This window comes from Neofelis nebulosa, chromosome 2 (genome assembly GCF_028018385.1).
Source record: "Neofelis nebulosa isolate mNeoNeb1 chromosome 2, mNeoNeb1.pri, whole genome shotgun sequence".
Taxonomy (NCBI): domain Eukaryota; kingdom Metazoa; phylum Chordata; class Mammalia; order Carnivora; family Felidae; genus Neofelis; species Neofelis nebulosa.
Window position 1 is genome coordinate 185,250,715 of NC_080783.1, and position 19,293 is coordinate 185,270,007.

General features: G+C 42.0%; 1 protein-coding gene across 2 annotated transcripts in view; it reads left to right on the forward strand.

Moving 5' to 3' along the window:
* The first annotated feature begins 3,227 nt into the window (after positions 1–3,227).
* ATPAF1 (ATP synthase mitochondrial F1 complex assembly factor 1) overlaps positions 3,228–19,293 on the forward strand; it is a 28,506-nt gene continuing 12,440 nt past the window's right edge. The window contains exons 1-6 of one of the 2 annotated variants that reach the window (XM_058717510.1): positions 3,228–3,621; positions 6,480–6,588; positions 10,962–11,012; positions 11,892–11,954; positions 15,267–15,317; positions 16,495–16,542. In XM_058717510.1, coding sequence (XP_058573493.1) covers positions 3,299–3,621; positions 6,480–6,588; positions 10,962–11,012; positions 11,892–11,954; positions 15,267–15,317; positions 16,495–16,542 — 645 coding nt within the window. In that variant the 5' untranslated portion in view covers positions 3,228–3,298. The remainder of the gene's footprint in view (positions 3,622–6,479; positions 6,589–10,961; positions 11,013–11,891; positions 11,955–15,266; positions 15,318–16,494; positions 16,543–19,293) is intronic. The other variant, XM_058717509.1, reaches the window with a different exon arrangement.

Sequence of the window (19,293 nt, forward strand, 5' to 3'; positions counted from 1 at the left end):
TTACATTTCAAGGCTCAGCTTAGCCCCCCAACTCTGTGACAGTTGTTTCTGTTGGCTTCCCAGAATCCCATCATCTCCAGTTTGAAGGGACTTTGACAGCTGCTACTCCAACTCCTGTCAGATGCTTGAGGCCTGGAGGTAGACCTCTTCCACCCAGCAGCCAATGCTTCAGGATTCACCTGAATCAGGGACTTGCCACATTTCCCGTGGCAGCTCAGTCAGAAAGCCCTTCCCTAAATGAAGCCCAAGTCAGCCTCCCTGCAGGCACACCCCTGGGCCTAGCTCAGCTTCTTGGCACGATTCAATTCCTTCTTTCTAGTCCCCTAGCCTGTGCCTATTCAGCACAGATTTCCCTCCAGGTTCCACTTGCCCTTGGCTCTCCTATCTCACTCACTGCTGCTTTTCATTGTCTTTGCTGATTTCTTCTCTTTTTCCTGATCTCTCAATGTCAATGTGCCCCAGGGCTCAGTCTTCAGCCTTCTATGTATATTCATTCCCTCTGTGATCTCATCCAGACTGTGGTTTTAAATATTATACATGCACTGACTGACAACTCACACTTTATTTATATCCAACCCAAACTGCTCCCCAGGACTTTGAACTCATTCACCTAACAGCCTGGTTGACATGCCTACCATTATGGGGATTAAGTCTATTACGTTATCTCAAACTAACATGCCCCCCAAACTTCTGATCATCCAGCCTCCAAAACCTACCCCAGACTTCCTCCTCTCCATAAATGGCAACTCTGTCCTTCCAGTTGTTCAGACCAAGAGCCTGTAAGTCACCCTGGACTCCTTTTATTCTCTTGTGGCCACATTCGCTCCATGAGCACAATCATTAGGCCCTGCCTTCAACACACATCCAGAATGTAACCACTGTCCCATCACTATCACTTCTTTCTAAGCACTGCCCTCCCCCACTTTGAGTGCTGGTCTCCCTGTAGGCTGACCAGCCATCCCCATTTGCCCTGGACTGAGGACGTTTCCAGAACAGCAGATTTTTGACACTAAAAACAGGAAAGTCTCAGGCAAACTAGGACAAATTGGTCACCCTTGGGAGAACTTCCATCCTTGCTGCAGCCCCCCCCCCCACCGCCACCCACCACAACATGCCCTGTATTTCACCAGCAACCGGAAAGAGGCTTTTAAAAAGTAGATTAAAAAAAAAAAAAAGTAGAGCATGTTACTTCTCTGCTCAAAACCTACATTGACTCTCCATCATACTCAGAATAAACAAAGTCCTCAACCAAGGTCTACAGAGCCCTAAGTGATCTAACTACCCCTTCCCATACCTCTTCACATAAGAACCTCCTTGGTGTTCCAAAAGTAGGGCAGGTATGCTCCTGCATCGAGGCCTTTGCACTTACTGTTCCCTCTATCTGGAAGGTTCTTCTCCCAGATATCCAGATAGATGATTCCCTCATTTCCATCAACTCTCCGCACAAGTGTCCCCTTATCTCTATCTCTCTTACCCTGTTTTGTTTTTCTTCATAGAATGTATCATCACCTAACATTACAGTTGACCCTTGAACAATATGGGGGTTAGGGACAACAATCCCCTGCACAGTTGAAAGTCCATGTGCAACTTTTGACTCCCCCCAAACTTTACTAATAGCCTACTGTTGACCAGAAGCCCTACCAATAACATCAATAGATTAACACATATTTTGTGTATACAGTATATGCCATATTCTTACACATAAAGTAAGCTAAAGAAAATGTTAAGGAAATCATAAAAGAAAACACATTTACAGTGTTGTAAAAAATCCACGTGTAAGTGGATCTGCACAATTCAAACCCGTGTCGTTCAAGGGTGAACCGTTTATTTTTTGTCTCTTATCCCACTAGAATGTAAGCTCCATGAATAAGTGTAAACAAGGAAATAACTACCTAAGAATTTCAGATAGAATTGCTATGAAGAGAATAAAATAAGGTAGTGGGATAAAGAATATAAAGGGATAGGGGGCATCAAGAAAAGTCCCTTTGAGGTGCTGACTTGTAAACTGAGCCATAAATGATGAGGAGGGAGCCTCATGCAGATCCAAGCAGAGGGATCAGCCAGTGCAAGGATCCTGAGGCAGGTATAGGTCAGCACACTTGAAGGACTTACTAATCTCAGAGTCTACCACACTACTTCCAGCACAGGTCAGGGCCCAGGGCCAATCTCCACGAGTATAGGTTAGCCTGAGAAGAGTTGAAGATCCTGTCCCTGCCCCAGAGGAATCCACCATTCAGGAAGGGTTTCTACCGGGTAAGACCCAGACAGGAAGGACTTCCATGAAGACAAATTGATCAGTGCCATCGTAGGAGGCTTGTTCAGGGCCCTGTGCTGGGAGCGGGACACAGAGATGTTGATGTCACTGTCCATAACCTCAGGAGCTCCCACTTGGTTCAAGGGGATGAAGAAGACTGTGGTGGAGTACCTGGGTGGCTCAATCGGTTAAGTGTCCCACTCTTGATCTCAAGTCAGGATCTCATGGTTTGTGAGATGGAGTCCAGCATTGGACTCTTCACTGACAGTGGGAAGCCTGCTTGGGATTCTCTCTCCTTCTCTCTCTGTCCCCCCCCCCCCCCCCCGTTCATACACACACTCTCTCAAAATAAATAAACTTAAAAGAAGATGGTATTGGGTCAAGAGAGAGGAAAGAAAGAGCATTCCAAGCATCAAAAGCAGCCAAAATAAAGACTTGTCAGGGACAGACCCAGGTGTCTCTTTAGGGAGGAGGGTAGTTCAGTTTGGCTGGCGCTCAAAGTGGATGTCAGGAAGCAGAGGGAGACAAGGCTTCGGAGGCAGCTGGCATCTTGCAAAGAGTTCAGTCCTTGGGTAGAACTTAGACAAGTTTTCTTAATGACCCTCGGCCTCAGTTTCTTCATTGGTAAAATGAGGAAAAAGCCTGCCTCACAGGGTATGAAGCAGTTAGTGTCCTGCACACAGAAACCCAGAAAAGAGAAGCTGTTACTGTGATTCTAGTTGATGAAAGGGCCTTGGATGCTGAAGGACAACTACTGCGGCGAGTGCCAAGAGAATCTGAGAGGGAGCAATCTCCGTGAGGACCAGCAGCAGGCCCGAGCGGCTTTAAGAAGAGACTTGGAGCGCACAGACTGCTGGACCCGAGCGGGAGGGCGTGGAGGCCAGCGGGCTCGAGGGAGGAGGCGGGCCGTGGCGCTCCGAGCGGTGGGCAGAGCGGCGAGCTCCCTCCTCCCCTCTGCACCTCACCTCGCCCTCTCCGGGGCCCGGAACCTTGCGCGCGCGGAACCTCGGTGCCGGAGCCGGGACACGGCAGACCCGGAGCGCGATGGAGCCGGCGCGCGGGCCGCGGACTGAGGCCGACGCGCACGAGGAGGAGGAGGCGGGGGCGGCAATGGCTGCCGTGGTGGCGGCGGCCGGTGGCACGGGCCCCGCCGTGCTGCAGGTGGCCGGTCTGTACCGGGGCCTGTGCGCGGTGCGTAGCCGCGCTCTAGGACTGGGACTCGTGTCCCCCGCGCAGCTGCGTGTGTTCCCGGTGCGCCGCGGCTCGGGCCGGCCCGCGGGGGGTGCCGACGGCAGCGGGGCCGGGGCCGAGCTCGAGGCCAACCCCTTCTACGACCGCTACCGGGACAAGATCCAGCAGCTGCGCAGGTGCGGGCGCCGGCCGGCCGGCCGGCGGCGGGCTGGGAGGGACGGCGCGCGGCCCGCGTTTCTGGTGGATCCGACGCCCTTGGTGCTTAGAACAGCCCTGCGATGCGGGCCCGGTTGCTGTCACTACTCTATAGATGATGCGTCTGGGCTCAGAGAAGCAAGGTCACTTGCTAACATCGCACAGCTAGGGTCAGAGCTGAGAGTCTCTGCAAAGTCCTCGCTCTTCCCCCAGTTGTCTGTCTGTGTGCTCTAGTTCTCAAAATGCAGAGGTGGAATCATTGTCAGACCTTATGAAGTAGGCAGTTCCAAGAGACCTGCCCTCATTATAGAAATGGGAACGTAGAGCCTTTCATAGAAGGGACTTGACTTGCTCAAGGTCACATATTGATTCACTGGGGCCTGGCCTAGAACTGGGGTTCCCAGGTTTCTAGCTACAGCCCTAACTACAAGGAAAGGAGGTTGGGGGAGGGAGCAGGGCGTCAAAGACTAATGGTGTGGCAGTTGGATCAACCACCGAATCCTCTCATTAAGATGAGGAAACTGAGAATCAGCATCAGAGATCTGGCAGAGGTCACACAGCTGGTTGGGATTCATCTGTCTTGGAATCCAGGATTCCTAACACTTCTCAGCTTCCAGATAAAAGGACTTGCAGATCAAGAGGCTTAAGGTGGGTGTAAGGGGACCAAGGGAGGGTCTGAAGAGTTTAAGTGGGAAGAACTGAAGGAGATCAAAGATGGAAATTAAAGGGGCTTGGGAGAGAATTTGGCAGGGTAGGCAGGCAGTTGGTTTGGGAAACCAAAGACTGAGTACTATTAACTTCTTTGAGTTCTGTCTCACCTCTACTTCCATGGCCTTAATTTACTCCTCCGTCATCTCCTGGACTCTTGCAGTCATCCACCAGCTAGCCTTCACTGCTTCCACCCCAGTCCAGCTCACTGCTGCTATTGTGATCTGTCTTCTCTTTTTGAAAAAAATGACAGAATAAAGGAATGAGAATTTTTGCTCTCCTTTCAGCAACGTTCATATATTCTCAAGAATTTCTCATCTTTAAAACCTTTCCTTGACCTGCATTCCCCTCCAGTCTTTTCTCATTGATCCCTTCCACAGGCAGGCAGGCATCTTAGCAGAGTTGTCCACTCATACCCTGAATACTTCACAGCTCCCATTCATTCTTACTCATGAACCAATGAATGGCAGGTTTTATTCTTCTTCCCCACTAGATCATTCCCATCAATATTTACACATACTGACATCTCCTAAAGAGTGAGCTTTCCAAAGCACCCACACTGACTCTGGGTAATGTGCATATTCTGTAGTGTTCCACACAAGGTTCTCACGCTGTAGTATCTGTCAGTCTCTCTATACTCACGAAAACCTGGGCTCTTGTAGCACCAGCCCCAGGTTTGGTTTGAGCCAATAGCAGGACAAGGCTGTGTGCCCTGCTGACCCCTTCCAGCCTAGTATCTGGATTTTGCATCATACTCTGCTTTGGTGAATTGGGAGGATATGATCTAGCTCCAGACCCACTATATCTAGAGTGTGGACAAATTCCAGAGAGCAGGTTGATAGTGAGGAAATATTCACAAATTACAATATAAAGAAGGGCCAAAAGAACTAAGGCAAGTTTAACCTAGAGAAAAATTTAGAGGGTGACATAATAGTAATTTTCAAGTACTCAGATAAAAAGAATTAGACATTTTTTTTTCTTGTTCCTAAGAGTGAAAGATACAGATAGATTTAGGCTCAGATGTTTTAATAATAAAAGATGTCCAAGGTGGGAGTGCACAGACTCCAATGTCTGGGCTGCTCCTCACTCACTCTACCCACTCACCGTAGCAGACCCAGGTACAGCTGTGGATGCTTGCAGCACTTACCCTGGTCCTGGCATTTGCAGTCCCAGCTGGGTGGGTGCCACATCCCACAGGACAGGACCGCTGGCCTGACTGTGTACTAAGTTGCTGCTCTGCTGTGGAGGGGAGGAAGACGATCTGCCCATGTAATGGCAATGAAGGGAGTGGTGTTCCTCTGGAATGGAGGAATGGAGTGTTATGGAAGAGGAGTCCCATACAATGCCTTGACCAGGAAGGACTTCACCAGAGCGGTGATCACAATGCCCTTGGATCCTGCAGACTTCACCTATGACAGGTCTCATGGCCCAGGAGCTGGAATCCCTATATGAGGTCTTCACCAAAGTGTACAGTGGCAAATATCACCTTGTTGCCTACACAGCCTGGAGACTTCTTAACAAGGATGTCAGCCCCAACATAGCCTGAAGACTAGCTTCATTTTGACACAAAGGACAAGTTCTGCTGTTCCATCTGCAGGAGCAAGGTCTTGGGAGAGAATCAGGGAGATACTCAGATACTAAATCTCCTGCAAAATAGGCTGCCTAAAGCCTCTGAATCATCTGCATCTGAATAAACAAGTATTTAACCTGGGAGTGGGGGAAAGAGGATGTCCAAGAACTAAATGTGTTCAAGTAACAGTGTTCAAGTAAAAACATCTACTAGGAGTGCTATTAGACTCCTGCCTGAGTAGGACAACCAAGCAAGATGACTTCAAAGTCCCCTTCCCATCTTGAGGACTGAATTCCAAGGATGTAGAGTATAAGTACCTGAGGGACCAAGCTCTGCATCACCCTAGGAAATATCCTGCAGGAGAAGAATCGTACACAGGCCCCTTGAGGATTAACAGTTGTTAAATAACTGGATATCTTTGTCCACTTTCTTGATTTGTAGGCAAATCCTTCAACCTCTGAATGCCTGTGTCCTCTCTCTCTGGAAGTGGAACATGATGCTTTGTTATTTCCAAATCCAAAAAGGCTCAAGTAGTTTAATTTTTGGTTTACCTTTAATCAGATCTGACCCAGCTGCTTTTGAATCCCGACTAGAGAAGCGCAGTGAGTTTCGGAAGCAGCCAGTGGGGCACTCCAGACAAGGTGACTTTATCAAATGTGTGGAACAGAAGGTAAGACCTGCCCCCTTTGTGTTTTTGGCTCACCAGTGCTCCACCCCCCCTGAATGTAGCCTCATTATATTCATCTCAGGATCCATCCATAAAGGGTATCCTGCTCTTTCTGGCAAGGTGCTGTGGTCATGGTAGAGAAACAGAGGGATGAAAAAGGCATGCTTCTGGGGGGATGCAGTAGAGTGGTCAAAGCAAGCCATGTGTATGGCAATGGGCTGTAGGGATCAGGGGACAAAAAAGTGCTTCATAGCTATTATTATCCTTAAACAAGAATCAAAGCTGGGGGAGAGCCTGTTGAAATCTAATGCAGTGCTTTTCAAACTTTTTGATCATGAGCCACAGTAGGAAATATATTTTACATTGCAGTTCAGTACACACATGTGTATGATTATAACTGAAGCAAAGTTTTTACAAAACAATGATTACTTTTAGTACATGCAATGCATCTTATTTTCTTTTAAAAACCTTTGGTCACAATCTAGTAAATTGATTTCACAACCTATGATTTGAAAAATACTAACCTAAGGGCACCTGGGTCACTCAGTCAGTTAAGCTTCAGACTCTTGATTTCGGCTCAGCTCATGATCTCATTGTGAGATCAAGTCCCACATTGGGCTCCATGCAGAACGTGGAACCTACTTGTGATTCTCTCTCTCTCTCCCTCTCTCTCCGCCCCTTCCCTGCTCACGTGTGTGTGTGTGTGTGCGCACGCACACACACATATGTGTACTCTCTCAAAAATAAACATTAAAAAAAATACTAAACTAGAGTGGTACATAGAACAACTTGGGGGAAAAAAAGAAAAAGAACAAATTGGAGTGGGAGAGGCTAACACCAGGAAGCATATGCAGTAATCCAGGTGTAGACTTGAGATAACATACAGTAGAAAATTGGGATTCTGCATTGTGTTTTAGAATGAGAGATTTTTATTTAATTTGGAGAATAACTTTTTTTGCCTTAGGTGTTTTAAATTTTAAGAGAATCCGCTCAGTTTTTAAATAACTGAGTGAGTTAATTAGAACAAAAGCAATAGGTACTGGGTTAATCATTGCAAGGTTGGGGAACAAATTCAACTTCCTATGACAAATATAGTTTGCAACTTTATGTAAACAAACAGGTCTCTACTACAATATTTTAACAAATATAATTTCCTATAATAAACATTTATAGTGCCAAGATTACAAGTCAGTAGCTCTTGGAAATATTACTATATTATAAACTTTTAATGTGACATGGGAAAGCTCTTTGTCCCCTTTTGTAAACAGAGTTAGAAATTCAACTTTATGATGACAAGATAAAATGTAAGTAAAATGTAATTTAATTTTTTTTAATGTTTATTTTTTGAGAGAGAGACAGCACAAGTGAGGGAGGAACAGAGAGAGAGGGCGACACAGAATCTGAAACAAGCTCCAGGCTCTGAACTGTCAGCACAGAGCCTGACGTGGGACTCGAACTCACAAACCGTGAGATCATGACCTGAGCCAAAGCCGGATGCTTAACCGACTGAGCCACCCAGGCGCCCCTAAAATGTAATTTAAATTATGGCAACTCCTGGGTAAATAATGACTTTCTGTCTTTACTATCTAGGTAGATAGAAGAGGGCTAATGACTCCATTCCCAAAGCCTTTTCTTAACTCTGAGTCATTGGTTCCCTACCACATGAGACCCAACATCCCCTTTTTAAAAAAAAAAAAAAGTTTTTTTAATTCTCCATTTTCTATACTGAAATGGTATGTAGACAGTGTAACCCACTGGTGCACATAATTTCAGGGGGAAAAAATCAGTATAATGCCCTAGCTGTAATATAAAGGAAAGAACTTTTTAATAAAATACTTATTTAGTAGATGATATGAATGATATTTTTCTATAATGAATGAATGATACAAATGAAATTTTTATAAGTGAAATTTAGTATCTAAGTTCTTGAGCACAACTATGCTGTGAAACCTAATGCAGTCATCAGAGGTTTTCGCCTCCATGTGAAATCCCCATGAAGACGTAAGCAGCAAATATTGACTGGTATAGGGGTGTTACATTATTACTTTAAAAAAACTCCCAAATCATAAGCAATGTTGTTTTCGGTGATCCTCATGAGATTCCATAATGTACAACCTTCTTTTAAGTTATATAATAATTGCATTTCTGAAAATTTCAGTGTTTGTTAAAGCCGTGTTAAAAAGAGAGAGAGAGAGTGAGAGAGAGAGAGAGAGAGAGAGAGAGAGAAAGAAAGAAAGAAAGAAAGAAAGAAAGAAAGAAAGAAAGAAAGAAAGAATGAATGAATTAGATTCCAGTTGCAAGTAATTGTAAAAAGGTTTTTCACTTACAAAGATATTTGGCTAGACCCTGAAAAGTTGTGCAGGATGAGGGAAAATTTGTGGAACTCATCAGCAAGATCACAGCTCCTGGCACCCCTTCTCTTCCCATAAATACAAATGTCTTCGTCCAGTCAACTATTGTAATAATAGAAAAGTTGTCCATACAGATTTCCAAAGCATCTGTAGGGGAGTATTAATGTACCCATTTTAATGTTTTATTAAGTGCTCTTGACACTTTGGGCAGATACTTTCAACTATAATTTTAATTACCTTATTTCATTATTTAAAGCCTACTTTTTTTTATTTTTACATTTTAACATTTCCAAAATTGTCTTAAAATTGATGTGATCTGAAAGTAGGCTATGTTATTTAGTTAGCGTCATTTTCTGATGCATCAAATAATGGTGCTTCTTAAGAGGTGTCTTAGGGTTAGATAAAACACACTAAGCTTAGGGGCGCCTGGGTGGCTCAGTCGGTTGAGCATCCGACTTCGGCTCAGGTCACGATCTCGCGGTCCGTGAGTTCGAGCCCCGCGTTGGGCTCTGGGCTGATGGCCCAGAGCCTGGAGCCTGCTTCCGATTCTGTGTCTCCCTCTCTCTCTGCCCCTCCCCGTTCATGCTTTGTCTCTCTCTCTCTGTCTCAAAAATAAATAAACGTTAAAAAAAATTAAAAAAAAACAACAACACACTAAGCTTATACTTAGAGCTTAAATTTGTTATTTCTATAAGTGCAAATGGAAATAAAGAATGGATTGGAGGGACATTGTGGGAAAAGAATACATCAGGCTTAGTGAGTAAGAGGAGAAGGCAGCTGTGCAGGTGGAGGGCTTCATTTGTTTTGTTTTCACAACGCATCTGAAGGTGAGTGGTATGAAAATGAAATCTATTCTCTCTTTTCTAGAAAGTTTACATATGAAGGACAGACTGCATTAGGATGCTGCCACAGGATAGGGGTATGACCAAAAAGACCAGGGTGTATCCAATAGATTTTTCTACACCAGACTTTTGTCTAATTTATGGGTACCAGTCTGTGGGCATCATTTATGAAAGGTTTGAATTTGTGAAGGCACAGAATAAGAAAAGACAGGGTTTTGTGCAGAAAGTGCTTTTTAGCCTCAGAATCCCAGGTATAGATTATACTCCTTCTGAAAGGCATGGACTTGAACTAAGAAATTCAGAGGAAGACTTAGAAGAAACCATCCATGCTATCAGAAATCTCAAAATAGGATTTCCTGGATGTGGCCTTTCTCAGAAATAGTGGGAGGAGAAGAAATAATCACTAATTTGATGGAGGGAATATTAAGAGTATGTGCTGGAGGGACGTCTGAGTGGCTCAGTCGGTTAAGCGTCTGACTTCTGCTCGGGTCATGATCTCATGGTTCATGGTTCAAGCCCTGCGTCAGGCTCTGTGCTGACAGCTCAAAGCCTGGAGCCTGCTTCAGATTCTGTGTCTCCCCTCTCTGCCCCTCCCCTGCTCGTGTTCTCTCTCTCTCAAAAATAAGATTTAAAAAAAAATTAAAAAGAGTGTGTGCTGGAAAACACTCTAGTCTGATGAGGATGGCTGCCATCAGAAGTGCTGTCACAGATAAGAAGTAGCCTTGGAAAATACATTTTTTCATTTCTTGCCTTCTTTGTGGCTCACTATGGAGCAGATCAGAGAGAGCAGAGTGCAGGAAACCCAAGCAGCTCTCATTCTGGGAAGGAGTCCCTCATGTCCATAGTGGCAGTCTCATAAATTAAATGAGAGAATCCCTTACTCTCAAGGAGTTTTAACCTAGTAGAAGGACAGACACAAAAATGGACTGTCAGTACCATTAGATGGTAGTTACTAACAAAGAATCTTTTTTCATCTCTGTATCTCAAAAGCTTAGTCATAGAAAAGTTATATCACAAACAATAACTCTTCAGACAGTGTGTACAGTTACTATATAGAATAGAGAAAAGTGAGTTCTGTAGTGTCAGATTACTAAAATGAGATATTGGGCCCTTCACCTAGCTTTGTGGTCTTTTTCTTATGAGTAAAGCACAGATAAATATCCTGTCTCAACATGTATTTCAGACAGACCCCTTGGGGAAACAGCCTGTGAGCAGAGGATTCACTAAGGACAAGGTAGGTTTCTAGTTAAAGACCCAAGTCTGGAGTCATGTGGAACATCTATAACAAGAGGCTGCAAATTTGAACATATTTACCGTGGTTCAGCAATTTGGCGATTTTTTTTTTTTCCAACTGTGGAGATGAGAAATGTTTCTAAAAATGTTTATGTCCTTGATATAACCTCTAGCATAGTCTGGGTCCCGGGGGTGCTATAGGAAATATGAAGTAAATACAGTAATATAGAAATAAAGATACCCTTTCTTTCTATAGGAAGTATTTTTTTGAAAGATCAAAGCATGTTTACGCTCATTTAATTTGCAAATAAGGAGCCACCTCTGGTAGAATAGCAGTTAAGGTAACAACCAGATTTTCTTCTCTTACCAGCTACAAGGTGCTGTAGTGCTCATTAGTGAGGATGAAGCATTCACAAAGTACTTATAGATACTCTCCAGGAATAGTACTGTGAAAATCTGCCTGGGCTTAGGGGTTCACTTCTCTGGGCATGCAGATTTTCTTTTTTTTTTTTTTTTTAATTTTTTTTTTCAACATTTTTTATTTATTTTTGGGACAGAGAGAGACAGAGCATGAACGGGGGAGGGGCAGAGAGAGAGGGAGACACAGAATCAGAAACAGGCTCCAGGCTCCGAGCCATCAGCCCAGAGCCTGACGCGGGGCTCGAACTCACAGACCGCGAGATCGTAACCTGGCTGAAGTCGGACGCCTAACTGACTGCGCCACCCAGGCGCCCCGCAGATTTTCTTATACATGTTTTCTACTTACCGAAGATCTGCTCCACTGTCCTGATATGTTGCATCTGACAAGGTTTATAGATAGAGCTAAGCTATTTTATTTTTTAAATTGTGGATGTTAATTGCCTTTTATTTTGTCATCCAGACTCTCAGTTCAATCTTTAACATTGAGATGGTGAAAGACAAAACTGCAGAAGAAATAAGACAGGTAATGAATGAAAATGGATTGGCATACTTTATGAAAATGTGTGCTCTGTAAACCAAATCTGGAAGTAGAAAGCAGCATACATTTCTTGATACCTTTTTCTAGCCAAAATGAAAGGTGGTTATAGAAAGTTAAAGTGATGAATTACATGAAAAAGAATGGCATAAGAAAGCTTGTCCTTGTTGGTTTTACTCCTATATGTCTAACCAACTCACATTTCACCTTTCTGTTTCATTCCTGTTGCCCACATCTTATTTAAAGTCATCCATACTGGGGTGCCTGAGTGGCTTAGTCGGTTAAGCATCCAACTCTTGATTTCTGCTCAGGTCATGATCTCATGATCTCACCAGGCTCTGCACTGGTGTGGAGCCTGCTTAAGATTCTCTCTCTTCCTCTCTCTGCCCCTCCCCTGCTCATGTGCACTCCCTTCTCTCTCTCTCAAAAAATAAAATAATCAGTACCGTTTCCTGGCTTGCTGTACTACCTGTCTGAATAGGTTTCTCTGCTCTTTTTTCTCGCTGCTTTTCCACCTCTCATAACCTTACCAGTTTCATTATGGAGAAGCATAGTATATTGGTTAAGAACACAGACTCTAGGCCAAGCTGCCAGTTTTAAGTCCTGGCTCTGCCACTCTCTACATGAATGACTTTGATAAGTTAGTTGATCTCTCTGGGTCTTAGTTTCCCTATCTGTAAAGTGAAGATAATAATAGTACTTATCTCTTAGAGATATTTGAGGAATTAAATGAGTTAATATTTATAAAGCATATAGAACAGTGCCTGGCACAGAGTGAGTGCTACGTTTGTATTTTTAAGTAAATGAATAAAAATAAGTATTTTGTTAGTAACCCACTTGCAAATGTTCGGTGACTTCCCATATTCATTTGCTTAGCATTCAGAGTCCTCTGTTATAGGCTCTCCTTCAGGAAACTTTCTGGACACTTCAAAGCACTTACCATCTATCCTGCCTGTTTGGTCATCCCACATGCCTTGATTTGCATTGCTATTTACATTTTCATGTCTGTGATTCTTTTCTCTCTAATTAGACTATAGTCGATCTATTGGTATTCTTTGTAATTCCATTAATTATTTTAGGTATATTGAGAAAATCAAAATCATAATAAAAGCAGTAGACTGTGTGTCAGGTCCTGTACTTAATGCTTCATATGCACTATTTCAGTAAATTCTCATAACTGCCTTGTAAAGTAGGTGCTATTACTTCCAATTTACAACTGAGGAAACTGTAAGATTAAGTAACTTAGTCAGTGGTAGAGCTGGGATTCAGACCCCTGTCTGTTTGACTCTGCTTCATATTCCCTTTCCGGAAGTTGTGCCAGTTGCCACGAGTTTTCTTCGGGTGCTGTATCATTTGTTTCAGCAGAAGCATTTATTGAATACCTATTAAATGTCAGACTGTATGTCAGACCCATAAATTAAATGAGAGAATCCCTTACTCTCAAGGAGTTTTAACCTAGTAGAAGGACAGACACAAAAACAGATAAGAACAGCACAGGTTCTAACTTCTGTTAATAGAGGCTTATGCAAAGTCTGTAGGAGACCTCAAACTGTCTTTGGGAAGAAGTGCCAATAGAAAGTGGACACCAAGCATGTCCTTTAGGAGAGAGAAAAGCCAGGCCCAAGCAGCTTGATCATGTGATGAATATCATTCAGATTTACAATTTTAGACATAATTTGTGTTTGTTAAAAGAATTTTGAGTAACCAAGATCAACTGTGTTAGTAAACGTCTGTCCATCCTATAAATGTCAGTGTTGGTTCATGACCTATCTACTAATATAGATTAAATAAAAATAGCTGGATGTGCTGTCCTTAAAATGAAAAGACAGTGTCTGACATGCAAAAAAAAAAAAAAAAAAAAAAAAGCAAAGCAGCTTTAGGCCGCATTGACAGAGTGATTTGCCCAGGTCCTAGGAGGTAATAGTCCTCTATACTCTGTGTTGGTTAGATCATACTTTGATTAATGTCTTCAGTTAGGGCTCACCCATCTTTTTTTTTTTTTTTTTTTTTTTTTTTTATTAACTTGTTTTTAATTTTTTTAAATTTACATCCAAATTAGTTAGCATATACTGCAACAATGATTTCAGGAGTAGATTCCTTAGTGCCCCTTACCTATTTAGCCCATCCCCCCTCCTACAACCCCTCCAGTAACCCTCAGTTTGTTCTCCATATTTATGAGTCTTCTCTGTTTTTTCCTCCTCCCTGTTTTTGTTTCCCTTCCCTTATGTTCATCTTATGTTCCCTTATGTTCATCCTTATGTTTTGTCTCTTAAAGTCCTCATATGAGTGAAGTCATATGATTTTTGTCTTTCTCTGACTAATTTCACTTAGCATGATACCCTCCAGTTCCCTCCATGTAGTTGCAAATGGCAAGATTTCATTCTTTTTGACTGTAGGTCTCACCCATCTTAATGAAAATGTTGACAAAGCAGAGAATCTCTAAAGGAAGGTGGCCTGTTCTTCAAAAGCTCACTCAGTGTCACCTTGGCTGCGATGCCTTCCCCAACTTCTGTGCCTTTGCTGATGCTGTCATTCTCTGCTTAGAATATGTCTCTTCTATGGTGTTTGTCTTCCCAGCCTCCTTGTTCACCCAGCTAACCCCTGTTCATTCTTCAGGATACAGCAAAAGTATCCCTTCCTCTGGCACTCATTCCCTAACTTGGGTTAAGTGCCTCTTTGTTGCCCTCAGAGCACTTGTCTCTGGTTTGCATTATAATTCTGTTGTGCTAAGCACAAACCTACTTTATTTCAGCTAGTCTTCACAACAATCCTGTTAGGTTGGTTTTATTGCTATTTTACTGATGATTATGTTGACGTTATATAGTGATTTCTAATAATTTGCCCAAAGTAGCATGGCCAGCAAATGATTGGAGCTGGGATTTGCATCCAGGTCTGCCTGACTCCAGACACTGAGTTCTGAATGACTGATGTCCTGGCTGTCTGACAAGGCCCACAGTTGGCTGGGGAATATGAGTTTGGGGAAGGTAAAAAGAAGATAAAAGAGCATGTCTGTTACATACAGGCACATCACATCTTGAGAGAAATGATTAACAAGATCGTGGAATCCATTTGTCCATTCCTGGCAGGAATTTGTTACAGAGTTACAGTTTAATCATCTAGAAGAGTAGATGGTATTAAATCTTTTTTGTAATCATGTACTAGTAATAAAAGCATCACGTTGGGTTTTCTTCCCTGTTGTCAAATAGCATATTACTCTGAGCAATGAAAGCTGTCACCATTTCTTGGCGCAGGTTGAAAAGATTACCCACATGTCACAGACACCCTCTCTTTTTTGTACAGATTTGGCAGCAGTATTTTGCAGCAAAAGATACAGTCTACGCAGTTATTCCTGTAAGTAGTTTGGAGGGGAAAATGAAAGTGTTATAACATGAAGGTCAGGTCTCTACCCTTAGCAGGCAGTTGCCTTTACTTTCCAATGTTTATTGCCTCTTGAGAACTTACATTTATAGCTCTGAGGGTTTTTATTATGCCCTAAACACCAAAGATTGGAAGCTCCATATGGTATATTTATGGCTCTTGTTTTCCCTCTTTCTGGTTTAGAAATGTCTCTTAGACTCAAGTCTCTGGCAAGGGAGCATGGTATAAGTTCATGTTGCTGAGCAATTTCCAAATGCATTTTACTTCTTTTTGGTGTTTCCCAGCCACGCTGTTGGAATTTCAGGCAGGGCCTCTAGCATAGCTTTTCTTCCCCTTTTGTCTATAAGTGACCTATTACTGAGCTGACTTAGAGCCTCCTCCTAGGCTTTTTCTGGCATTTCCCCTTAGCAAGTGGTGTTTTCTTTATTTTTTCCCTGCTTGAAATTGCTGTCTTGGAGATAGTCACTGGCCACTGCTTGACCATTGAGGTTTGTGTCTGGGAAGGGGTGCTGCTGGCTTCTTCTGGTTCGGTGCCCTTACAATGACTTCTGCCATAAGGAAGTATTTGATGTACTGGATTATCAGCTAGTTCTTCCACTATTCTTCTTTCCTAAAGAGGAAGCCATTTAAGTTAAGTTATATCAAGCACACAAATAGATACTGAATTTACATGTATGAGTTTAAGATTAAGGAGGTAAACTTAGAGATGGAAAAATAAAGCCAGGCCTTTTGGTTGCTCTGAGAGTATTGCTATCATTTTTTCCCCACCTCTTACACATATATACCCTTGCCCTTCATGAGCTCAACAGCCAAAAGGATCTATATTTTTTGTGATATGTTAGATCTCTAATACCGACTTATTGTTTGAACAGGCATTCTTGGCTCTCCCTCAGACAGCCTCAGTGGCACTTGGCAGAGTCCCTTGCAGAGTTTGGAACATTTGAAATACCCACTCTTGACGTGTAGTTCTGACAACGAGCAGCAAAACGTAACATCACATTTTTCTCTCTGTCATAAGAGGGATTTGTAAATAATAGAACTTAAGAGATATTTTTAGTAATATTGAATAGAATTCAATATTGGTGAATTTAAGTGTGGTTGAGGCCTTATGTCTTCTTGTTTTTGAATTTTATTCTTTTCTGACCTGTAGGAAGAGAAGTTTGACTTGATCTGGACCCGAGCTCAGTCCTGTCCAACAGTAAGTTTGTAGTGGTCGTATGAGGATTGCTTATCAATTCTACCAAATAAGGATATTTTCTAGCCAATCTCTTCATACTCCATACTATCTCACATGTTATAGTGTTCTGTTTATTTAAGAAAGATGCTCACATGCTGACTCTACTGATAAGTGAGATTTTCAGCCTTAAGAAATCATGGGACTTATTTGTCCCAATAAGTGTCTCTGGCTTTTTAGCCCTGTGACACAGTGTAGCCCTTTCTGATTTGGATCTCTTTCAGTATAAGTGAATGTGGGAGGCAACACCTGAGACCTTAATAATTTCACCTTCCTTTAATGTTCTATTTTATTGGCAGTTTCTTTTTGATTTTGGCCATGCTATCCTGATTGTATGTGCCTAAGGAATTATGAGATTGTTGCTGGAGTAATGAGCTGCCAGAAGACCTTAGGAAAAGGGAATTGGTGAGGTGGACCAGCTGATTTGGTGTCTGTAATAATTTCCAAGATTCTCAAATAGATTTTCCAAACATTACTGAGAGAAAATAAAAACATCTAAGTAAATGGAGAGATGTATACTATGGTCATGAATTGGATGACTCACTATCGTTGTCCTCTCCCCCCAAATTGATCTCTAGAGTAAATATCTGAGTCAAAATCCCAGTAGGCTTTTTTTCTTTAAAGAAATTGACAGAGTGATTTTAAAAATTATCTGGATGTCCAGAGGACCTAGAATAACAAAATGATTTTGAAAAAAAGAACAGTTAGAGGACTTACATTTCATGATTTCAAGAATTAATATAAAGCCACAATAATGAAGACAATGTGTTATTGGCATAAAGATAGACATATAGATCAACAGAACCAAAGAGAGAATCCAGAAATAGACCAACATGTGTGGTCAGTTATTTTTTAGCAAAGGTGCCAAGGTAATTAAATGGGGAAAGGATAATCTCTTCAACAAATGGTACAAAACAGTTTGGCTTTCCATATGCAAAAAAATGAATCTCTACTCTTGCCTCATACTATATCCAAAAATTAACTCAAAATAGATAATAGATGTAAATGTAACTTCTTAAAAAAGCAATCTTAGGCTGAATGTTAGTGATCTTGATTTTGGCAAAGATTTCTTAAGTATATCACAAAAAGCCCAAACTATAAAAGAAAAAAAAAATCAGTAAATCAGATTTCATCAAAATTAAAATTTTCTACCTGTATTCTCATGTTTATAGCAGCATTAGTCCCAATAGCTCAAATATGGAAGCAATCCAAGTGTCCACTGATGGATGAATAAACAAAATGTGGTATATACACCCAATAGAAAATTATTTAGCCTTAAAAAGGAAGGAAATTCTGACACATGCTACAACGTGAATGAACCTTGAAGACATTATACTCAGTGAAATAAACCAGTTACAAAGGGACAAATACTGTATGATTCCACTTATAGATCTAGAATAGGTGTAGGTACCTAGAATAGTCAAATTCGTGGACAGAAAGTAGAATGATGGTTGCCAGGGGATGGGGGAAAAGGGGATGAGGAGTTCCCGTTTAATGGGTAAAGGGTTTTAGTCTGGAAAAATTAAAAAAAGTGGAGATGGATGGTGGTGATGGTTGTACAACAGTGCGAATGTACTTGATGCCACTAAATTGTAAACTTAAGAATAGTTAAAATGTGGGGCTTCTGGGTGGCTTAGTCAGTTGAGCATCCGACTTCAGCTTAGGTCATGATCTCACAATTCAGGAGTTCAAGCCCACGTCGGGCTCTGTGCTGATAGCTCAGAACCTAGAGCCTGCTTCAGATTCTCTGTCTCCCTCTCTCTGCTCCTCCCCCACTCACACTCTCTCTCTCAAAAATAAGTAATAAAATAAGCATTAAAAAAATTAAGAATAATTAAAATGATAACTTTTATGTTACATATACTTTACCACAATAAATGAAAAATAAAACTCTCTACTTTTCAAAAGACATTGTTATGAAATTTGAAAAGACAAGCCACAGACTGGGAGAAAATATTTGCAAGACATGTATCGACAAGTGACTTGTACCTAGGAATATATTAAAAACTCACAACTTAAGAAGACAGGCAACCCAATTAAAAATGGGCAAAAGATTCAAACAATTCACCAGTGGAAGTGGAATGGCAGATAAGCACCTGAAAAGATGCTCAATGTTATTATTCATAATGGGAACTGCAAATTAAAACCACAGTGAGATACCACTAAAATGACCAGAATTAAAAAGACTGACTATACCAAGTGTTGGTGAGGATGTGGAATAACTGGAACTCTCATATACTGCTGATATAATTGTGTAAAACAGTAAAAGCACTTTAGAAAACTGACAGATTCTTTAAAAGTTAAACATATACCTGACATACCACCCAGTTATTCTACTCCCTAGATATTTTCCCAAGAATTGAAAGCATATGTTCATATAACACAAATGTTCATAGCAGCTTTATTTGTAATAACCAAATATTAAAAGATACCCAAATCTATCACAGGTACATAAAGAAATTGGCGGTGGGGGTGCTATGTGTATATATACATATACAGTGGGATAATATTCAGCAATAAGAACAAATGAACTATTGGGGCAGCTCAGTTGGTTAAGTATCTGACCTCAGCTCAAGTCATTTTCTCACAGTTCATGCATTTGAGCCCTGCATCTAGCTGTGTGCTGACAGCTTAGAACCTAGAGCCTATTTCAGATTCTGTGTCTCCCTCTCTCTCTCTGCGCCTCCCCCACTCGCTCATGCTCGCTCTCTCTCT